The following is a 19,357-nucleotide window of genomic DNA, read 5'->3' on the forward strand; positions in this document are numbered from 1 at the left end:
ACCACAGGCTGTTGCTGGAGGACTCGACTTGCTGCAAGCAGAATAGTCCCCCAGGGCTTGTCTCCACTTGCCAGGAGATCCACGCTCCAGAGATCCATCTTCCGGGGGTTGATTTAGCAGGTCTAGTAAGGACCCTCTAAATTGACTGCAGATCATGCCCCTGTTGGCTCCGGCGCTCTACCAGGTCATGAGGTGTAAGGGAAGTCGACGGGAGAGTTTCTCCCCTTGGCCTCTTGCAGTGGGGATGCCGAAATTCAACCAGGAAATTCAACCTATTGTACATCGATTCCAGGATGCTATTCTCTGAGCTGGAGATCAACTTTCCCCCTAGCGTAGACCTGGCCTCTGTTTTTAACCCCTCAGCCAAACTTCACTCCTTTTCCCACGGTGCCGGCACCCCGTTCACACACTATGCAGGTGCGTGGCTTCCACACGTGCCGAGGAGCCGCCAGAGCATTGCAAAATAGTATCCAGACCGGTTGGACGTTCCTTCCCGGTGCCTCTCCCGCGGACTGGTGGTAGCTCTTGTAACAAGAGTAACGGCAGGTGCTGTTCTCATTCATGGGAGCCGCGTTGCTGGTCATGCAAACACCTGCCCCAGGTTACTGACTGTTACATAAACATCCTCCAGCTCCCTTGAATTTTGCTTTTCAGGGAGGGCCTTAGGAAACCCAATCCATGTGTCAGCGAGGGGGTACGAGATGATTTGATCCTGGGCTACAGGTACCTACCAAGGAAGATTACTGATAGCAGAGGGCTGCTTTTGTCTAGCAGACAAAGGTATAACAAGGCTCCGTGGCTAGTGGATGGGCGGGAATCAGTTCAGGCTAGAAATAAGGCATGTTTTTACGTCAACCGTCGGGCCTGCTGACCCCAGGGTGCCCTGGTGTCTCCATCACGGAGTCTTTAAAGCAAGAGCGGGAACTTTCCAGAACTGTGCTGCAGCTCAGGCACAAGATAGGGGCCTGAGACGGGAATTACCGGGGGAATCTATGGCCCGTGTTAGGCAGGAGACAGAAACTTCCCGCTGGCTTGACTCTGTGAAGGTTCTTCCGCCATTTGGAGAGCTCCTTAAATCCCGGCCGTAATGACAGAGGCCGAGGCGACACCTCTTGTTAATGCTTCCAGGGCCATCCCTAAAGGGGCACAGGACCTGGGGCAATACCTCCTGCTAGGGCCCCAGGCCCCACTCCACACCTGCCCCACCCTTCCCCAAGCCCACCTCTCGCTGCCCCACCCACCCCTGCTCCACCCCTTGTCCGAAGCCTGCTCCCCCAAGCAATGGGGCCTGGGAGATTACTTGGGGGCTGGCAGCTCCTCCATCCCCATGGTGAATGTGAGGTGGGCGAAGGGCTGACCCCTGCCGCTGCCCCGCCGGGCCACCAGCCCCAAATAATCCCCAAGGTCTTGTCCATAGGCAGCCACCACGGCCCCCCCCAAAGCTCAGAGCATGGGGCAGCCACCCTGGACCGTCCTATGGCCGGGTGGCTCTAAATGCTTCTGCCCCGTCCCCTGATGTCACACAGCCATGGTGGGATTGAGGGCTCCATGGGCTCCCAGCTCTGCAGCTCTTGGTTGGGTCTCCCCGACCCTGGGGGTGAGAACGGTTCTGGCCAGTGGCAGGTGTTTACTGCTGGGTCCTCGGAAACAAGGGATTTCTCTTGACTTACACCAAAGTGCTGGGATGGGCAGACTCGAAATGCCATCGGTACCCTGGGCCAGATTTTTGTTTACATTAAGGCCCAGGCTGAACCTCTGTAGCCCGGCACCCTCGGGACCTGACCGGCGCCAAACCAGAAAATTTGCCGGACCATGGGAGGCCCATATTGTCTAGCAGCATCACCAACATTGCCCCTGCTTGCTGGGCTCTGAGAAGACCTGGAGGGGTAACTTAGAGCTAAACAACAGCCCAGAATGCTGAGAGCTAGGCCTGGTGGCTGTAAAACTTTATGGGACCATGATAAACTTGGCCACACCCATGAGAAGTGGACTTTGACTAACTAAAATCATGCCGGACCACGGAGGTTGCCGGACCAGAGAGTGCCGGATTAGAGAGGTTCAGCCCATACACACATGCTGCTGGCAAGGGCTTCCACAGCCCTTCAATCCAAAGCTTGGCCATCCATGCGCAAGTAACACTTCTAGAGTTCCCTGTCGCTGGTGCTCGCCGATGACAGCATGAAGTGCTAAACATAGCTATGCCCAGTTTATAGATGGGGAAACCGAGGCACGAAGGTGCCTTGACTTGCTCAAGGTCACCCAGCAAGTCAGTGGCAGAGCTGGGAATGAAACTAGGAGGCCCTGCTGTGGGATGGTGGAAGGAGCTTTCCAGGAGTGGGTTCCTGTCCTGGCGGGGCACGCGTCAGGCTTTCCCCTCCGTCTGGAGAGCAAAGCGGATGCGATGCAGCCGGCATGATCCTGCAGCAGCCGAACAATTGCTGGGGCCCCGCGTTTTATTTTCCTTTCTAAAATGTCTCGCCCAGGGTTTGATTCCAAAATTATGAAAAACTGCGGGAAGATCAAGATGAAGAAAACCAAGCTGGACCGCTTGATGGACAGGCTGGTGATCATCGTGAGTGTGTCCCTTCTGCAGCTGAGCTGCGACCTCGGGTCCGGTCCGGAGCGGAAGGCAGGCGGGGGGAGCGTTTATCTCCTGGGGGGAGCCAGTTCACTGCCGGGGCAGCCGTTACCATCTGAAAGCTGCTGGGCGCTTCTCAGTCTGGCCCCTAGGGCTGGACGTCAGCCTCGCCCACGGCACCGCGGCAGAGAGACCGATGCCAGAGGCAGTTCCTTCCCTCTCCTCCAGCCTCCACCGGTGCTGCGGTCGGGGCGGCCGGGACACTTGCATTGCCGGGCCTGTTCTGCGGAGGGAGGGTTTCGTTCTCAGCACCTGCTATGCTGGCCGTTTCCCATGAGGGCCAGGCCTGCCCTGGTCCTGGTGTGCTCTGCCCACCCACTCAGCTAGCAAAGAGACCAGCCCCTGACCCGGCATGGCACCCGGCATGGCACTCGACATTAAATGAGACCAGGTCTTGAGGAAGTCTAAATCAGCTTCGCTCCTTTGACACGAAGGGGGTGGTGATCAGCAGTGTACGCCCCCGAGAGCGCGTTGTCACGTTCCGTTGGCCCTTTGTTTAGAGCCAAAGAAAGGTCTTTGGCAGGGCTAGTGCCAGACTTTGCCGGGCCCTGGTCAAGGTGGAGGGGCTCAGCTCCAGGCCCTGGATGGGGTGGAGCCTCCGGAAGAAGGGGCGGGGCTAGGCTCCCCCCCCATCCCTCAGTGCCACCCCAACTGTTCCACATGGGGCTCCGGTGGGGATTTAAAGGGCCCAGGGCTCCAGCTGCTGCCGCAGGAGTAGCTGGGAGCCCCTGGCCCTTTTAAATGGCCGGGGCCCGGAGCAACTGCTCCCTTTGCCCCCTCCGCAGCCCAGATTCGGGCCTGTCTGTAGCTGCTTCTAGTACTTCCCCGCTGAGACGAGCCGCGGTGGCCCCGGCCTTGGTGCTGCTGCTGCTACGTTGGCAGCTACAGACGAGCCAGCGGTGGCTTTCTGAGCACCGCTCGGCAGGTGTTTGCAACGTTCCAACCAAATGACCCTTCAGGCCGATTTACCTCCACGCTCGGCGCAACAGCGCTTCCTGGAGGGTGGCTGGCGGGAGACCCGCTCCCTCGGGGCCTTGCCGCGTGTTTACCTCGGAGATGACAGGGTCCCTGGCTAGTGACAGAGCCTCCGCGCTCTTCCACACCGTAGTGCAGCCGAAACAGGCTCCCCCCCCCAGAGGGCAAGGAAGTGACTGGGCCCCAAGGTTTTGGGGGCACAGGGACAAAACCCAGTTCTTCAGAGTCATAGCCTGGGGCCCTAACCACAGGACCAGGGGAGCTGACAGCTTGTGGGCCCCAGGGCAAAGTAGGGGGCAGGCATCTCTGCACCGCTGGAAGGGGGGGACGCTCGGCAGTCAGACCGCAGCACACCTCCCCTCCCCCAGCCCTCAGAGGCTCACGGAGTGCCCGGCGCGGAGCTCCGGCAGCAGTTCAAAGGGGCCCGGGGCTCTGCCTGCTGCAGTAGCAGTGGCAGCAGCCGAGAGCTCCCGGCCCCCTTGAATCTCCGGGCCCTTTGCTCCTCCCCCCGTCAGTAGGCCGGCACATGACCATCCCTCTCCCCTGCCTCCTGTCTGACGGACGTTCCTGTTTCAAGGCAGCGCTCGCCGTTCTCCTGTTCTAGCCACTGTGCGTCGTTGGCTCTGTGCTCCCCTCTGCTGAGTGCGTAGCTCTTAGGCGCCCCTCTGTGGACCTTGGGAGGGTCTGGGGGTGGTCACGTGGCGCCAGCTCCTTCCCCAGGTGCACTGAGAGAAGGGGCCGGCACGTGAAACGAGCTTCTCCTGGTGCTCTGCCAAACTGGCCCCGGTTGCACCTCCGCTGTGTGAGTACAGAGGGGCAGGCCTGCGCCTGAGCTCTCACAACTGGGCGGGAGCTGCCCTGGAGATGCCTTTGGTATTGTTTGTGTAATTGGATATTGTTATTTTAATTGTATGATGGAGCACTGCGGAGCCCACTCGTGCATCGGTGCGCCAGGCGCTGTACAGACCTAGACCAAAAAGACAGTCTCTTCCCCCAAGAGCCGCCCGTCTACGGCCCCCCACCCCATGACAAAGCTCGAGATCTGGTTATACCAGTATAACCCCCCCCCCCCGCCCTGGTGTGGACACGTCTCTCGGTATAGCAGTGGCTCTTATGGGTTTAGTTTAAACCCCTTCCCAAGTGACCTACGGTAGTGGGAAAACAGCCCTTTTATACCGGAATAAGGGTATGTCTACACTACCACCCTAGTTCAAACTAGGGTGGTAGTGTAGACATATCCTATGTGTCCACACAGGTTGTCCCAGGTGTGACGTAGTGGGGGTACCTTGCTGGTTGCTAGGCTTGGGTTGTGAGTGACCTCCACTGGCTGCAGCACAGCCCAGCAGGGCAGGGGATGAGTCGTTATGCAAGGGGGCTAAGAACCTGTCTGACCAGTTATCTCCCAGGGAGCGGAACAATGGGAAGAAGGGGAGAGGAGCCCTGGGGGCAGGGCTGGAAGTGAGTGAGTTAGGTTTCTGAAGCAGCCTAGGCAACGGGCTGGGATTTAGGGGCCCAGGCTCCCCCATCTCAAGGGGAGGCTGAGGCATCCGAGGCCTGCCCTGGAACCAGATGACATCTGTGCTGTGCTGTATCCTGGAGAAGCAATAAACTCCCCTGTTCTACTGGCTGCTGGAGTCTGTCCGTGCCACTACGGGGGTGCAGGAGACGGGAAAACCCCAACGCGCCGTCACACCAGGATTCATGGTTTCATTGATCTTCTAGTCTGGTCCCTTCATACAGTTAATTTTCATCCAGAAATCCTTCACTCAGCGCAGAGACTTTAGTTAGTCAGTCTTTGTGGTGGGAACTGGAGAGACCCGGGGCCATTAGCGACCAAGCCCCTGCAACGGCAGGGAACTGATTAGGTGACGGACATCCAGATGATCCCAAAAGGTGACCACACTGCAGGCTTCTTGCAGAGCAAGGCGAAGACCCCCCAGACTCACCCCCAATCTGTCCTGGGGTGAAATTCCTTCCTGATATCCAATCTGGCCATCGGTCTGAGCAGGGCGTGGGAACTGGACGCACGTGCCTGGCCTCTAGGGGTAACGCTAGAGCTTTCCGTTCACACTCTGAGTTATATGCCTGTCTGCACTAATGTAACTACCTATCCCCCCCCCCAGATCTTCGTGATGCTGGCCATTACGTCGTTCTGCCTCGCCGTGGGTGCTGGATTCTGGGCCGTGAAGTTCCACAAGGAGCACAGCTACCTCTCCGCTTTGTACGAGACCACCAGCCCCGCCGAGCAGGCCTTCTTCGCCTTCTGGGGCTTCATGATCCTGCTGAGCATTATCATCCCGATGGCCATGTACATCACGTAAGAGCCACTGGGCGGGGCCTGTGCTGCTCCGACAGGCCACTGTGTCTTAGCCTCCAGGCTCAGCCTGCCGTGGGGGCCAGGCTGCCTCTGGGTTCTCCCCCGACTCTATCGTGATTTGGAGCACGTCTCCCCTGTTTGATTATCCTTAGAAAGAAGGAGGGTGGCAGTGACATTGGCCTCGCTCACAGACCCTCTGGCGATGCTCAGAGTCGTTAATGTTAGTACCGCGCTCTGGGAGCCGCCGATGCAAGGCGCCAGGGATGCGCGTGGGAGGGCGATGTGGTCCGGAATGGTGGCCAGGCGGCGGCGATCGAGTGACGATGAAGATAATGTCTGGTCGCTACCTGATGGGCGGTGATTCAGAGGACAGGGCCGGGAGCCGAAATATGGTTCAGACACAGCCCCGGGGATGTTCAGCACTTTCCATAACTTCATTACTGACTCTTCCCCTGCCCCAATGAAATCAATGTCCTTTCCCCCACTTTACAGAGTGGGGAAACTGAGTCCCACAGGAGGGAAGGGAGGTGCCAAGCCAGGCTGAGCATTCCTGGCTCTCATGCCTTTGCTGGTCAACATAGGAACTGGATGTGACCCTAAGGGGGTATGTCTACACTACAAAGTTAGTTCGAACTAACGGACGTTAGTTCGAACTAACTTTAATAGGCGCTACACTAGCGCTCCGCTAGTTCGAATTTGAATCGAACTAGCGGAGCGCTTAGTTCGAACTAGGTAAACCTCATTTTACGAGGACTAACGCCTAGTTCAAACTAGCTAGTTCGAACTAAGGGCTGTGTAGCCCTTTAGTTCGAACTAGTGGGAGGCTAGCCCTCCCCAGCTTTCCCTGGTGGCCACTCTAGCCAACACCAGGGAAACTCTATGCCCCCCTCCCGGCCCCGGACCCCTTAAAGGGGCACGGGCTGGCTACGGTGCCCGTGCCAGGTGCAAGCCTGCCAGCACCCAGCTAGCAGACCCTGCACCTGGCACAGCACAGAGCCACCCACCCGATGCCCCCCAGCCCTCCCCCTCTTGCCGGGACCAGGCTGGCGGCTCCCGGGAGCTTGCCCTGGACCGCAAGAGGCGGGCACCTTCCTGGGCTAGTGCGGACATCGTGGACCTCGTCCACGATCTCCGCACTAGGCACAGGAAAGTGGCTGTCTAGGGCAGGAGAGCTGCCAGCCTGGCCACCCAGGACCAGGTGTGCATGAAAATCAAGGGGGTCCACTGAGACCCCCGACACTGAGCCCTGAGCTTACAATGGCCGTCCTGGGTCAGACCAAAGGTCCATCTAGCCCAGTAGGCTGTCTGCCGACAGCGGCCAACCCTAGGGACCCTGGAGGGGATGGACCGAAGACAGTGACCAAGCCATTTGTCTCTTGCCATCCCTCTCCAGCCTTCCACAAACTTTGGGCAGGGACACCACTCCTACCCTCTGGCTAATAGGACTCCATGGACCCAACCTCCATGACTTGATCTCACGTCCCTTTAAACTCTGTTCTAGTTGTAGCCTTCACAGCCTCCTGCAGCAAGGAGTTCCACAGGTTAACTATTTGCTTTGTCAACAACAACTTTCTCTTACTAGTTTCAAGCCTGCTACCCATTCCTTTCCTTTGGTGTCCTCTAGTCCTTCTTTATGGGAACTCAGGAAGAACTTTTCTGAATGCACCCTCTCCACCCAAGCCCTGCTTTTAGAGACCTCTATCCTGTCCCCCCTCCGTCTCCTCTTTTCTAAGCTGAACAGTCCCAGTCTCTGTAGCCTCTCTTCATCTGGGACCTGTTCCCAACCCCTGATCATGTTAGTTGCCCTCCCCTCTCCCAGCCTTTCTCTTCCCCTCTCCCACCTCCTTTTCCCAGTCTCCCCCAGTTTTGTTCAATAAAGACAGAGTCAATGTTGGAAGAAACGTTATCTTTATTTTGTACATCAATAAGAAGGGGGGCTAGGGAAGGGTAAGTGGAAGGAGGTGAGGGAGGAATGGGGTACGAGCCCCCGATGGGGAGGACTGGGCTGGCTCTGCGGGCTTCTGGGGGTGGAAGCTCTCCTGCAGCCCCCCAATTACTCCCTCTCCCCAGATGGCAGCCTGCGGCAAGTGCAGCCGGGCTGATGGCCGAGTGGTGTGATGTGCCCAGTGTGAGCACTCAGGGCACTCCAAGCCAGAACTTCTTTGCAAGCGGGGCACCCCTTAGAACTGTGTGTCCGGGGTGGGGGTCGGGACCCTTTAAGCGCAGCCCTCGGCTAGCCTGAGACAGCATCTCCATGCTCTAAGTCCTCCTTTTATGCCCTGCCGGCACTGCTTCCGGCCATCCTTAAGCCCTGTTCAGAGTCCACTCAATGTGGACTTGCTAGTTCGAACTAGCAAAACGCTAGTTCGAACTAGTTTTTAGTTCTAGATGCGTTAGTTCGAACTAGCGCTGTAGTGTAGACGTACCCAGGGTGGGGAGGGTGGTGTGTGATCACTGGCACGGGCTTGGGATGGGAGAGCAGTGGGGTACAGTGACGCTGCCTACCCCTCCACATCTGATCTGAGCCGCCCCTGAGTCTGGAAGGGTTTAACATCCTCCTCTGCCCAGTGCTTTGCACACTCCGTCCCCAGAGAAGCAGGGACAAAGATCTCTGGCTCCGTCTGGCCAGAGGCAGGAAGGACTGGCCGTCTCTCACTCACCCCGTCGCTTGAGATTCTCAGCCCATCTGGGAAGGCCAGCGATTGGCTTTGTCAGAAGCAGCTTCCACACCTTACCTGAACCTTCACAGGTCTGCAGTCCGTCATGAAGGGCCAGACTTTCCCAGATGCTCAGGGACACCATTCTGGCGCTCAGCACCTTCCCTTAGGGGCAGATTTTCAGGAGCGGAGCTCCCGACCTGCTCCCAACCCGGAATGCCGAACTCTCATGAAAACCCCAATCGAAGGGAGCCGCATTGTTTGGGATCCTAGTGGCTCAGAGCTCTAAGACACAGTGAAATTCCCCCAAACCCGTCATTCTGGGGCTAAAATAACCCTCATGCCTGTTGTGTGTCTCCATCCCTGGGCTCTCCTAGGTTGGAATTCATCTACATGGTGAACAGCTGTTTTATCGACTGGGACGTGGAGATGTATTACCCTGCCAATGACACGCCGGCAAAAGCCAGGAGCACCAGCCTTAATGACCAGCTGGGCCAGATCGAATACGTCTTCTCGGACAAGACGGGCACCTTAACGCAGAACATTATGACCTTCAAGAAATGTTGCATCAATGGGATCATCTATGGTACCTCTGAGTGGAAGCAGGTTTCTGTGGTTCTTGGGGGAAGTTGCTCTTGAATAGTTGTGGGATGCAAGGCCCCTGGGTTCTCTTTCTTGCGCTGCTCCAGACCAAGTCATTTAATCCAGTTCATTAATATGCACAAGGGGCTTTGATGTCCTCAGGGCCCGGGCGCTGGAGAATCCCGTGGCAGATGTGGTGGGGCAGCTGGTTGGCCGGGACAGCAGCTTTTCTTGCTGACCAGGGTTGGCTGCGTGGTGCACCCCGCCCTTAGGGTGACCGTATGATCTGTGTCAGCCAGGACAGATGCTTTTTGAAGCCCTGTCTGGGCTGTCCCGACGTTCTGGGCACAAGTGGGCGTTTGTCCCGTTTGCTGTTGCCCACTAAAGGACAAATGGAGCAGCATGGGGGGAGTCGCCAGCCCCTCATGTGAGGGGCGCAGGGCTTGGGCCAGCAGCAAAGCCAACCCTGCCTGAGGAAGGAAGGCCAGGCCTCAGGCCAGGCCACCCAGAGGTGGGGACGCTTGGGAGGACCCCACACCCTGTCTCCTTTTCCCTTTGGGGAATATGAGCACCCTAGTTGGCTCTGTCTTCTCACTCTGTTGTTGGGCCCTGACCCATGGTGGGGGTGCTTGGGGGCGACCACAGTCCGACGGATTGTTATATATTATTACAGATAATAAGTGCGCTTTATCGTCCCCTGAAGAGAGCGGCTGGGGATTGTCTGCCAATACTCAGTCACTAGAGAGGACCCAAGCCCCAAAGCTCTGCCCAGGATCCACCTCCCCCAGAGAGACGGCCGCAGGGGTGTATTTCAGACCTGACTCCCTGTCAGAGCCATCCCGAAAGCAGCCATTTTGGAACAACTGGCTGTTCTCCCTTCCGTCACAGCCGCCCTCGGCCGGCCCGGTGACACTAGGGACAGGACGTATGACCTGGATGACTGAGGGCAGGCTGCTGGAAAGCTGGCAGGCGGTGTTCCCTGGAGCTGGGCGCTGCTGCGGCCACTCAGGAGAAATTCAAATGCCGCCCAGCTGTTTAGCAGAGCACCCACAGCGAGGGTTTGCATTTCTACTGGTGGTGCACATTCACATGTGGTGCACTAAAAAATGTCTGCCGCACATGGCTGGAAAAGATGGGAGGGAACACTGGTGGCAGGCAGAGGTGTTTATTGAAAATGAGGTAGCGGATTAAGAGCTGAGTGGAGCCGGAAATGTATTTTATTTCCCACAAACCTTTTTTAAGAGGAAATGAATTTTTTTTCTGCAATTCCCATATTTTTCAGGTTTTTTTTTGAAAACTCAACAGCTTTTGGCTTTCAAGATGTTGACCAACCCCTCCTTCTCCCCCCCCCTCAATTCAACAGACACAGAAATGTCCTCAAGAAAATATCAATTTTGCCAAATCAGTGACACGTAGTGCTGAGGGGAGTTTAGCCCAGAAATGATTCCTCTTGATAAATTCCTTCTAGCCGTCTGCAGCTTTATGGTGATGCTCCAGAGTGCGTTACTGCAGTGGTTCTCAACCAGCGGTACTTGTGCCCAGTGGGAACACAGAGCTCTTCCAGGGGTTCATCAACTCCTCTTTTTACCTAGTTTCACAACAGGGGGTATAAAAGCCGTAGCAAAGTCAGTACAAACGTCAATTTCCTACACTGACTTACTTATGCTGCTCTGCATGCCATACCCTGAAATGTAAGCGCAATAGTCCAGTTGATAAATAGATGACAAAAGGGAGAAAGTAGGGGTTTGTCTACACTAGCCCCCTAGTTCGAACTAGGGGGCTAGTGTAGACATACCCCAAGCGATTATTCAGGACTAGCTGAGCCGCATCTGCATTTATTTGTATGTCTGATTTTGTAAGCGCGTCGTTTTTACGTGAGGTGAAACCTGGGGGGTTTGCAAGACGAATCAGACCCCTAAAAGGGGGGCAGTAGTCTGGAATTTTGAGAGCCACTGCATTACTGTGACTTTCCCTGCTGCACCTCACTAGTTCTTCTCAAATGTGAGCTGCAGAGGAGGGAGAGAAAAGGGGCTGTTCTTTTATGATGGAGAAAGTCCCTGAAGTTTTAAAGTTATTTTAGGCTTGTTTTTATCCTTAGAAATATCAAGATTGTCAGGTCTCGTCTCCCCAGGTATTGCTGGATGACTAGCTGGAAGCGTCTGATGGTTTGGGGAGCGTTTTCAGTTCTTAATTGAGATCACTTGCAAGGCAGGGTGCATGGAATCTTTACCCAGAGAGCGTTTCCCCTGACTGCTTATAGGACTTCTGTGTTAAAGAGTCATTGACAACAACAGAGGAGAGGAAAACCCCAAGGAGCTTTAAGGAGAGAGACTAAAAATCACTTTTGTGTCACCAGTAACTCTAACTTCTCCATGGTCTCTGTAATGTCACACTCCTTCCAGGTCTCTGGTCAGCCTTAGAGTTTCCCAGGGAAAGTAGGTCAGGCGAGGTCTGAATTTCTAATGCTAAAAATATAGAATCATAGAATCCCAGGGCGGGCAGAGACCTCAGGAGTCATCGAGTCCAGTCCCCTGCCCAAAGCAGGACCAACCCCAACTCAGTCATCCCAGCCAGGGCTCTGTCAAGCCAGGACTTAAACACCTCTAGGGATGGAGATTCCACCCCCTCCCTAGGGAACCCAGCCCAGGGCTTCCCCACCCTCCTAGGGAAATCGATTTTCCTAATATCCAACCTAGACCTCCCCCGTTGTAACTTGAGCCCATCGCTCCTTGTTCTGCCATCCGAGAACAGCCTCTTTGGAATCTCCCTCCAGGTAGCTGAAGGCTGCTCTCAAATCCCCCCTCCCTCTTCTCTTCTGCAGACTGAACAAGCCCAAATCCCTCAGCCTCTCCTCCTAGATCACGTGCTCCAGGCCCCTCATCGTTTTGGTCGCCTCCGCTGGACCCTCTCCAATGCACCACACCCTTTGTGTAATGGGGGCCCCAGAATTGGACACAAACTCCAGATGTGGCCTCCCCAGTGCCAAATATGCAAAAAACAAAGATGAAAAACAATGAGAAGTTTCACCCAACCAAAAACATCCCTTATTTTGAGCCAATTGACCCCCCCTTCCCCCGAGCCTGTCAGGCCTTCTGCATAAGGAAGCAGATAATACAATAAAAGCCACTGATTTTCATTTTGCAAAGTACCGGTTGGAGCCTGCAGGAAGGGGGCAGGGACTTGGCAGTGGGGAGCCAGGAGAGACCAAGACTCCCTCAAGGCGGGGGTGAAGGTGGGAGAAACCGGAAGGCAGGCGACAGGTCCTGGAGAAAATTGTTCTCTGACTAATGGAAGGAAGATTTGTAAAAGTGACCAGTGGTTTTGGGAGGGGGCCATGTGAGACACTTGATTTCCAGAGGATGGCGCCTCTTGTTTTCTGTTGGCCAGGTCAAGGTGTCGTCAGCTGGGCACCCAAAGTCACCGGTCGCTCCAGACCATCGCGCCACTAAGAAGGGTTCCCCGCCGGCTCTTTACTGACCGGTTTCTTTTTCATTTCAGCTGGATCTGCTGACAGCGAACACAAACCTTCGGTGCGTAACTATCCCAGGCAAACGGAAGGCCGGCGCTTGCTCCCAGTTGAAGGCAATGGCCAAATGGCCATTGGTGACAACAGCAGCAGGACTGGCCCCTTATTTTGTAGCAGGTCTTTCTCAATACCTTGGTAGCAGTTTATGCCGCTCAGAATGGAGACACAAGGGGTCAGGCAGGGGCAGGTCAACAGATTCGCCATCTGCAGTCCCTTACCCCACTGCCCCGTGGGCATTCAAAGCCGGAGTTCTGATCTGGAGGCGTTTTACAACCACTCTGCACTCACCAGGCTCTTGAAAGCAGCGAGACGTCCCGGGGCACCTTAGGGTCTGTCTACACTGCCACCCTCGTTCGAAGTAGGGTGGCTAATGTAGGCATTCGAACTTGCAAACGAAGCCTGGGATTTAAATATCCCGGGCTTTATTTGCATGTTCCCGGGCGCCGCCATTTTTAAATGCCCCGTAGTTCGAACTACCTGCCCGTGGCTACACGCGGCACAGACCAGGTAGTTCGAATTAAAGCTCCTAATTCGAACTACTGTTATTCCTCCTGCAAGGAGGTTTAACGGTAGTTCGAATTAGGAGCTTTAATTCGAACTACCTAGTCCATGCCGCATGTAGCCGCGGGCTTCATTTGCAAGTTTGAATGCCTACATTAGCCACCCTACTTCGAACTAGCATGGCAGTGTAGACAGACCCTTAGAGACTAACAAAAATATAGAGAGTCATGAGCTTTGGTGGGCAAAACCCATTTCCTGAGCTGTAGTGGAAATAACAGAACCAGGATGCTTATAACCAAGGCGGGAAGGGCGGGGAGAAATACCTGTCGATTGCAGGACCGATGTTAACGAGGCTAATTAAGTGGGCGGGAGGTGCCCCATTCTAGGCTCTTGGAGTTACAGGACTCTGACTTTACCACTGAAAGCGAGATCGGCCTGGCTTTCCCTGGCTCTGCCCCCTGTGCTGTCATTTACAGGACAGTGGAACATCAGGCTCAAGAGGTCTGATTCCGATCTCACTTGTGCGGGTGTAAATCCAGAGTGACTCTGCTGAAATCAGCAGAGCGGCACTGGCCTCGGGCCGACGGGGGAGGAGAGCGAGGCCCGGTCTCTGTGCAGACTTGCCGGGAGTTCCAGGTCTGATGTTGCTCCAGATTAGCTCAGCGGACCCAACGTAGTGTGCGGACGTGCCGCCGCTGCTTTAAACCGGAGGGAGATTGGGCGCGCTCCATAAGGCGGCTTCAGTCGCTGGAGTGTGGCCACCCCCACCCCTGCCCTGATTTGACGGCATCTCTTTAGTCAAGCTGGTGCAAATTCTGCGTGTACACCAGATGTGAGACCCCAGGAGTCCGAGTGTGGGGCCTTCCACTCTGTGCACGTCTATGGCTCCGGGTATGCAGCAGTTATATGTGGCAGAGCGGAGACTCCCCTGCATAGCAGCCAGCCTGGCAGCCAGCGCCTCCGATGCCTGGTGTTTAGCACAGTAACCACCTGAGCCATTGTCGGCTTCCAGGGACCAGAAGGAAGCTGGGCCTGCCTCTCCCAGGCCAGCTCTGAGGATGCTCCTAGCCCCGTGTTGATCAGGACAAGAACTGTCTCCAAACACCTGCTCCGTCAGGGCTTGTGATGGTTCCAGATGGGTTGGTATTCGTGGGGAGCAGCGCGCTAGGGAAGGGGTAGCAGATTTGGGGCCCAGTCCTCCCTCCCCTGTACCTACTACAGTCGTTTACACCGGCGCTAAAGCCTCGGAAGTTGTCCCAGCTCGGAATGGCAGCATTTCGCAGCCACTGTGCCCAGGGCTGAATGGCGACACCAGGGGCCAATTTTCAATGGAAAATCCGGCCCATGGACGTCAATATCTTCTCATACCAACGTCGTGGTGCCTGCCGTCACATGCTGCAGTAAGGCTCCGTTTACGAGTGGTTGCTAAAGGGTCAATAAGCGATCACTAGACGTCAAGGCATGTTGCAGATGGTTATAAGCCACAGTTATAAGCAGGGCTGTCAATTGACATGCGTTTACACTTGCGATTAACGCAGTCCAGGATTATTTTTTAACGCGTTAATTGCAGGTGTTGATGCTGCGCTGTCCCTTTGAAGTGCTGCTCTGGTGTTTCAAAGGAGCAGCGCTGCATGGAGCCCGGGGTCAGCTGGGGACTCCAGCTGATCCCGGGCTCCATGAAGCGCTTCCCCGTTGAAACTCAGCGGCAGCGTTTCAAAGGGGAGGTGCACGCAATGAATCGTGTGATTGATCGCAGTTACATTTTTTAATCCCTTGACAGACCTAATAAGCAAACTAATGCTTGGCTGGGCTCTAGGAAGCTTGATTAGCCAGTTACCAAAGCCATCTTTTAATCATGTTTGAATATTAATCAGGTGGTTCCTTAATTTCTTGGATAGTGTGCAGCAGAGTCTCTCACTGTAGTCAGCACAGTATGTTGATCTTAATGGGTTGTTCACTTTCAGTCCTTTGGGTACGATGTTCATCTTTTTGCATTTATCCAAGTACATCGTACCCAAAGGACTGAAAGTGAGCAACCCATTAAGATTAACATACTGTGCTGACTACAGTGAGAGACTCTGCTACACACTATCCAAGAAATTAAGGAACCACCTGATTAGTATCTTGTACTAACACGGCTACATCTCTATTCCTATGTTTGAATGTGTTATAAACAGCTCCTGGAGAGAGGCTGAGATCCTGGGCCGTTTGGCCCACTAGAGGGGAAATGGAGAGTAGGAGACAGGGCACTAGGGGAGACAGAACCAGTTTAGGGCCTGTCTGCACTTTGGCCGGGGGCGGGAAGCAAAACCAGAGTACGTCCCCGTCGGAGACCACAGGCTGGGTGTGGCTGGCCTGTCCTGCGGCTAGCGCTGCCCTCCGGTCTAGCACGGGTGTGTCTCCTTGGGCGGGAATCCCACCCCCAGCTCCCCATGTAGACGGGCCTTAGATGTTCCCTTCCAGGGAATGGTGCTCCTGGGGGCTGAGCCGGGTTGGTCTGGCTGTTTGCCTTTGCTCCCATTAACATCCCGACCCACCCCTCTTGCAGGCGGCCGGGCTGAGCTGGAACCCGTACGCGGACAGCAAGGCGGAGTTCCACGACCCCTCGCTCCTGGAGGCTGTCCTGCGCAACGACGACCCGGTGACCAGGGAGTTCCTGCGGCTGCTGGCCCTCTGCCACACCGTCATGGTGGAGGAGAAGGAGAGTGAGTGGGGAGTGCGGCGGCGGCGGGGGGGGGTGTCTGCGGGGCTCCACTCTGGCAGGGGCCTGTCCATTTGCCTGGACCTCGCCGCGCCCAGCAGCCACGTCCGAAGCCGGAGGCCGGAGCATGTAACGATGAGCCTGGGCTGCGGTCGAGAGCCCATAGGCTGGAGCAGGGCCTCGCGGGGCCTTTTGCCCTGTGCAGAATGAGGGGCGGTTGGGGAGGGGGGAGCAGCTGGCACTAATGGGCGGAGTGGAAACTCTGGGACCCAGGCCAGGACAATGGGTGGGCTTTGCCCACGTTCCTCTGATCACCCCCCCCCTCCCCCGGCCCCACACACTGAGTAGAGGCCGAGCCCCGCTGGGATTTTCAGCTCAGAAGGAATCGGTTGGAGCCGGCGCTCCCTGCGCACTGATCCCACACACACGCAGTGCGGGGCGCGTCTGGGGCTTCCCCTGGATGGAGGCACCTGTGGCTTGGAAAGAACCAACCAGCCCCCTTTTTAGCAAAACCGCAGGAAACCCAACCCGGGAAGATTGTTCCCTTGCCCCCAAGGCTGCCCTGCAGGGGACAACCGGAGCTTGGGGTGCAAGGCACGTTAACAGTAGGGGGTGGTGCTGGGGCAGGTCACGTCTGGGCCACAGGTAGCACTGGGGCAGATCACGTCAGTGCCGGGTGGTGGCATTGGGGCAAGTCATGTCAGTGCCAGGCGGTGATGCTGGGGCAGGTGATGTCTGTGCCAGGCATTGGCGCTGGGGCAGGTCACGTCTGGGCCGGATGGTGGTGCTGGGGCAGGTCACATCTGGGCCGGATGGTGGTGCTGGGGCAGGTCACGTCTGGGCCGGATGGTGGTGCTGGGGCAGGTCACGTCTGGGCTGGGGTGGTGCTGGGGCAGGTCACATCTGGGCCAGATGGTGGTGCTGGGGCAGGTCACATCTGGGCTGGGTTGGTGCTGGGGCAGGTCACATCTGGGCCAGATGGTGGTGCTGGGGCAGGTCACGTCTGGGCCAGATGGTGGTACTGGGGCAGGTCACATCTGGGCTGGGGTGGTGCTGGGGCAGGTCACGTCTGGGCCAGATGGTGGTGCTGGGGCAGGTCACATCTGGGCTGGGTTGGTGCTGGGGCAGGTCACGTCTGGGCCAGATGGTGGTGCTGGGGCAGGTCACATCTGGGCCGGATGGTGGTGCTGGGGCAGGTCACATCTGGGCTGGGGTGGTGCTGGGGCAGGTGACGTCAGTGCCAGGCAGCGGCGCTGGGGCAGGTCACATCTGGGCTGGGGTGGTGCTGGGGAAGGTGACGTCAGTGCCAGGCAGCGGCGCTGGGGCAGGTCACGTGTGGGCCGGGGTGGCGCTGGGGCAGGCCAGTTCCACACTAGGGGTGCAGACGCACCGGCCCAGTGCTGGCCGTGGGCAGGGCCGAGGGCCTGCGGGGCAGGGGCACTTCTCCGAGCAGCAGGGGCGGCACTTTGACGGGGGGCGGCACAGTGCCCGCCATGGGGAGCGCTGCTTGTCTGTGCGGGGGAGCCAGGGGACTGGCTCACTTAAAAGAGCCGAGCCAGGGAATAAGGGGGCCGGGGAGGCCGTGGGAAGCGCTGCAGCCCCACACAGCGACCCTGCCTTGCCGAGGGCGGCAGGCGCCGGCGCCGGGGGGATGAGCAGTTCGCGTGGAGCTTTGGGGCCCTGTGGCCCGGCGGCCAGGCCAGCGTCTGGCTGGGGGCCGGGCGCAAGTGTCTCTCTCTCGTCCCATTCCTTTCCAAGGCCAGCTGGTTTACCAGGCGGCTTCGCCGGACGAAGAGGCCTTGGTGACGGCAGCCAGGAACCTCGGCTACGTCTTCCTGTCCCGGACGCAGGACACCATCACGCTGAGCGAGCTGGGCACGGAGCGGACGTACGGCATGCTGGCCATGCTGGACTTCAACAGCGTCCGCAAGAGGATGTCGGTCCTGGGTGAGCCGGCCGGCCGGGGCTGGGTACTTGCTTCTCACCGCAGGTGGCTGCCGCCCTCAGAGACCCCCGAGCGGGAACGGCGCTTTCCAGGCCGTGCAGTGGGGGAGGGGCAAAAGGTGCCGGCCCACCAAGGACCAGCCCTGAGCGTCTCCCTTCACTGTGGCCTCCTCGGGCCTGGCCCGTGAGGATGGGGGAGGGGCGTGAGCTGGCCCAGCAAGGGGCTGCCCCACTGGAGGAGATTGGCAGGAATCAAAGGGGAGGGGTGTCCCTGAGGCCTGATCCTGCCCCTGCCCCGCCAGGGTTTATCGGGGACACTGTCGCTGCGTTGCCAATGGAGGAAAAGGCAGGGCGGTGCCTTCTGCTCGCTGCCAAGTCTCCCGAGCCCCGTGCGTTGCCCTGCCCCCCACGGCTCCCTTGGCACGGCGGGGGGCGGGGGGCGGGGGGCCGACACTTGGAGTGGCCCGGGGCTAAGCAGGCTCCTTTCCCGCAGTGAGAGACCCCGAGGGGAAGATCCGGCTGTACACGAAGGGGGCCGACGTGGTGATCCTGGAGAGGCTGTGTGAAGACGAGCCGGCCCGGGCTTTCACCCAGCTGGCGCTGGATGTGAGTGCCAGGCCAGCCCCGGGAGGGCTCTTTCTCTGGGGCATGCGGCGTCCTCCCGCTGCCCACGCCCCGGGCGGGCCCCAAATCTCCGTGGAATTTGATTCAGCCTAGCGGCTCGTCCCCGCCGTAATACAAGGGCCCCTGGCAGCCTCTGCTGGTTTCTTCCTGCCTCCCCGGGGCTGGATCCTGGCCCTGCCAGTGCACCCACATTAGGGAGTCACTGGGGTGGTCACCCCGAAACTGGCAGCAGCGTCACCGGCCCTGCTGGCCGGCCGCTCGCGAGGGCTCTGGTGGTTTCCGGAGTCATGGGCCTGGCTGAGGGTCCCCCTCTGCGGGGCTGGGGAGGAAAGGCTGCAAAGGAGGCCTGCCGGCAGCCGAAAGAGAAGCCAGAGCTGCTGGGTTCTTTCTTCAAACCTCGTGGTTTGGGGCTAGCCTGACGATTTCCCGGGCCTGGCTTGGGACGGTTGGCCGGGGGTCAGGAGACGCCCCCGGCTGCAGCTGCCTGGCCGGCTGGAGGCATCAGCCCTTCCCCTGGAGCGTGGCGGTGGGGCCGGCTGGGCGTGGATCCAGCCGCCGGGTGACTCGCCTGTGCACTGTGTCCCCACAGAGCTTCGCCGAGGAGACCCTGCGCACCTTGTGCCTGGCGTGCAAGGAGGTGGCGGAGGAGGACTACGCCGAGTGGTGCAAGAAGCACCATGAGGCCAGCGTCCTGTTGGAGAACCGCGCCCAAGAGCTGGACAAGGTGTATGAGGAGATAGAGCAGGATCTCCAGGTGAGAGGGGGCTCGCCGGGGCAGGGAAGCCCTGGAGGGAGGCGGGAGGCAGGGTCTAGGGCCAGTGAGCCTCCCTGAGTGTTGATGGGGCCAGCACAGAGCTTGGGTGCAAAGGCCTCCCCTGCTCGGTGCAGGGCC

General features: G+C 57.9%; 1 protein-coding gene across 3 annotated transcripts in view; it reads left to right on the plus strand.

The window, feature by feature from the left end:
* The window catches only part of ATP8B3 (ATPase phospholipid transporting 8B3), a 70,189-nt gene that overhangs the window by 38,473 nt on the left and 12,359 nt on the right, over positions 1 to 19,357 (plus strand). For all 3 annotated transcript variants that reach the window (XM_075903242.1, XM_075903241.1, XM_075903240.1), the window contains exons 11-18: positions 2,484 to 2,572; positions 5,737 to 5,930; positions 8,965 to 9,173; positions 12,668 to 12,699; positions 15,745 to 15,901; positions 17,656 to 17,844; positions 18,335 to 18,447; positions 19,055 to 19,219. In XM_075903242.1, coding sequence (XP_075759357.1) covers positions 2,484 to 2,572; positions 5,737 to 5,930; positions 8,965 to 9,173; positions 12,668 to 12,699; positions 15,745 to 15,901; positions 17,656 to 17,844; positions 18,335 to 18,447; positions 19,055 to 19,219 — 1,148 coding nt within the window. The remainder of the gene's footprint in view (positions 1 to 2,483; positions 2,573 to 5,736; positions 5,931 to 8,964; positions 9,174 to 12,667; positions 12,700 to 15,744; positions 15,902 to 17,655; positions 17,845 to 18,334; positions 18,448 to 19,054; positions 19,220 to 19,357) is intronic.

The sequence above is a fragment of the Pelodiscus sinensis genome, chromosome 19 (genome assembly GCF_049634645.1).
Source record: "Pelodiscus sinensis isolate JC-2024 chromosome 19, ASM4963464v1, whole genome shotgun sequence".
Lineage (NCBI taxonomy): Eukaryota > Metazoa > Chordata > Testudines > Trionychidae > Pelodiscus > Pelodiscus sinensis.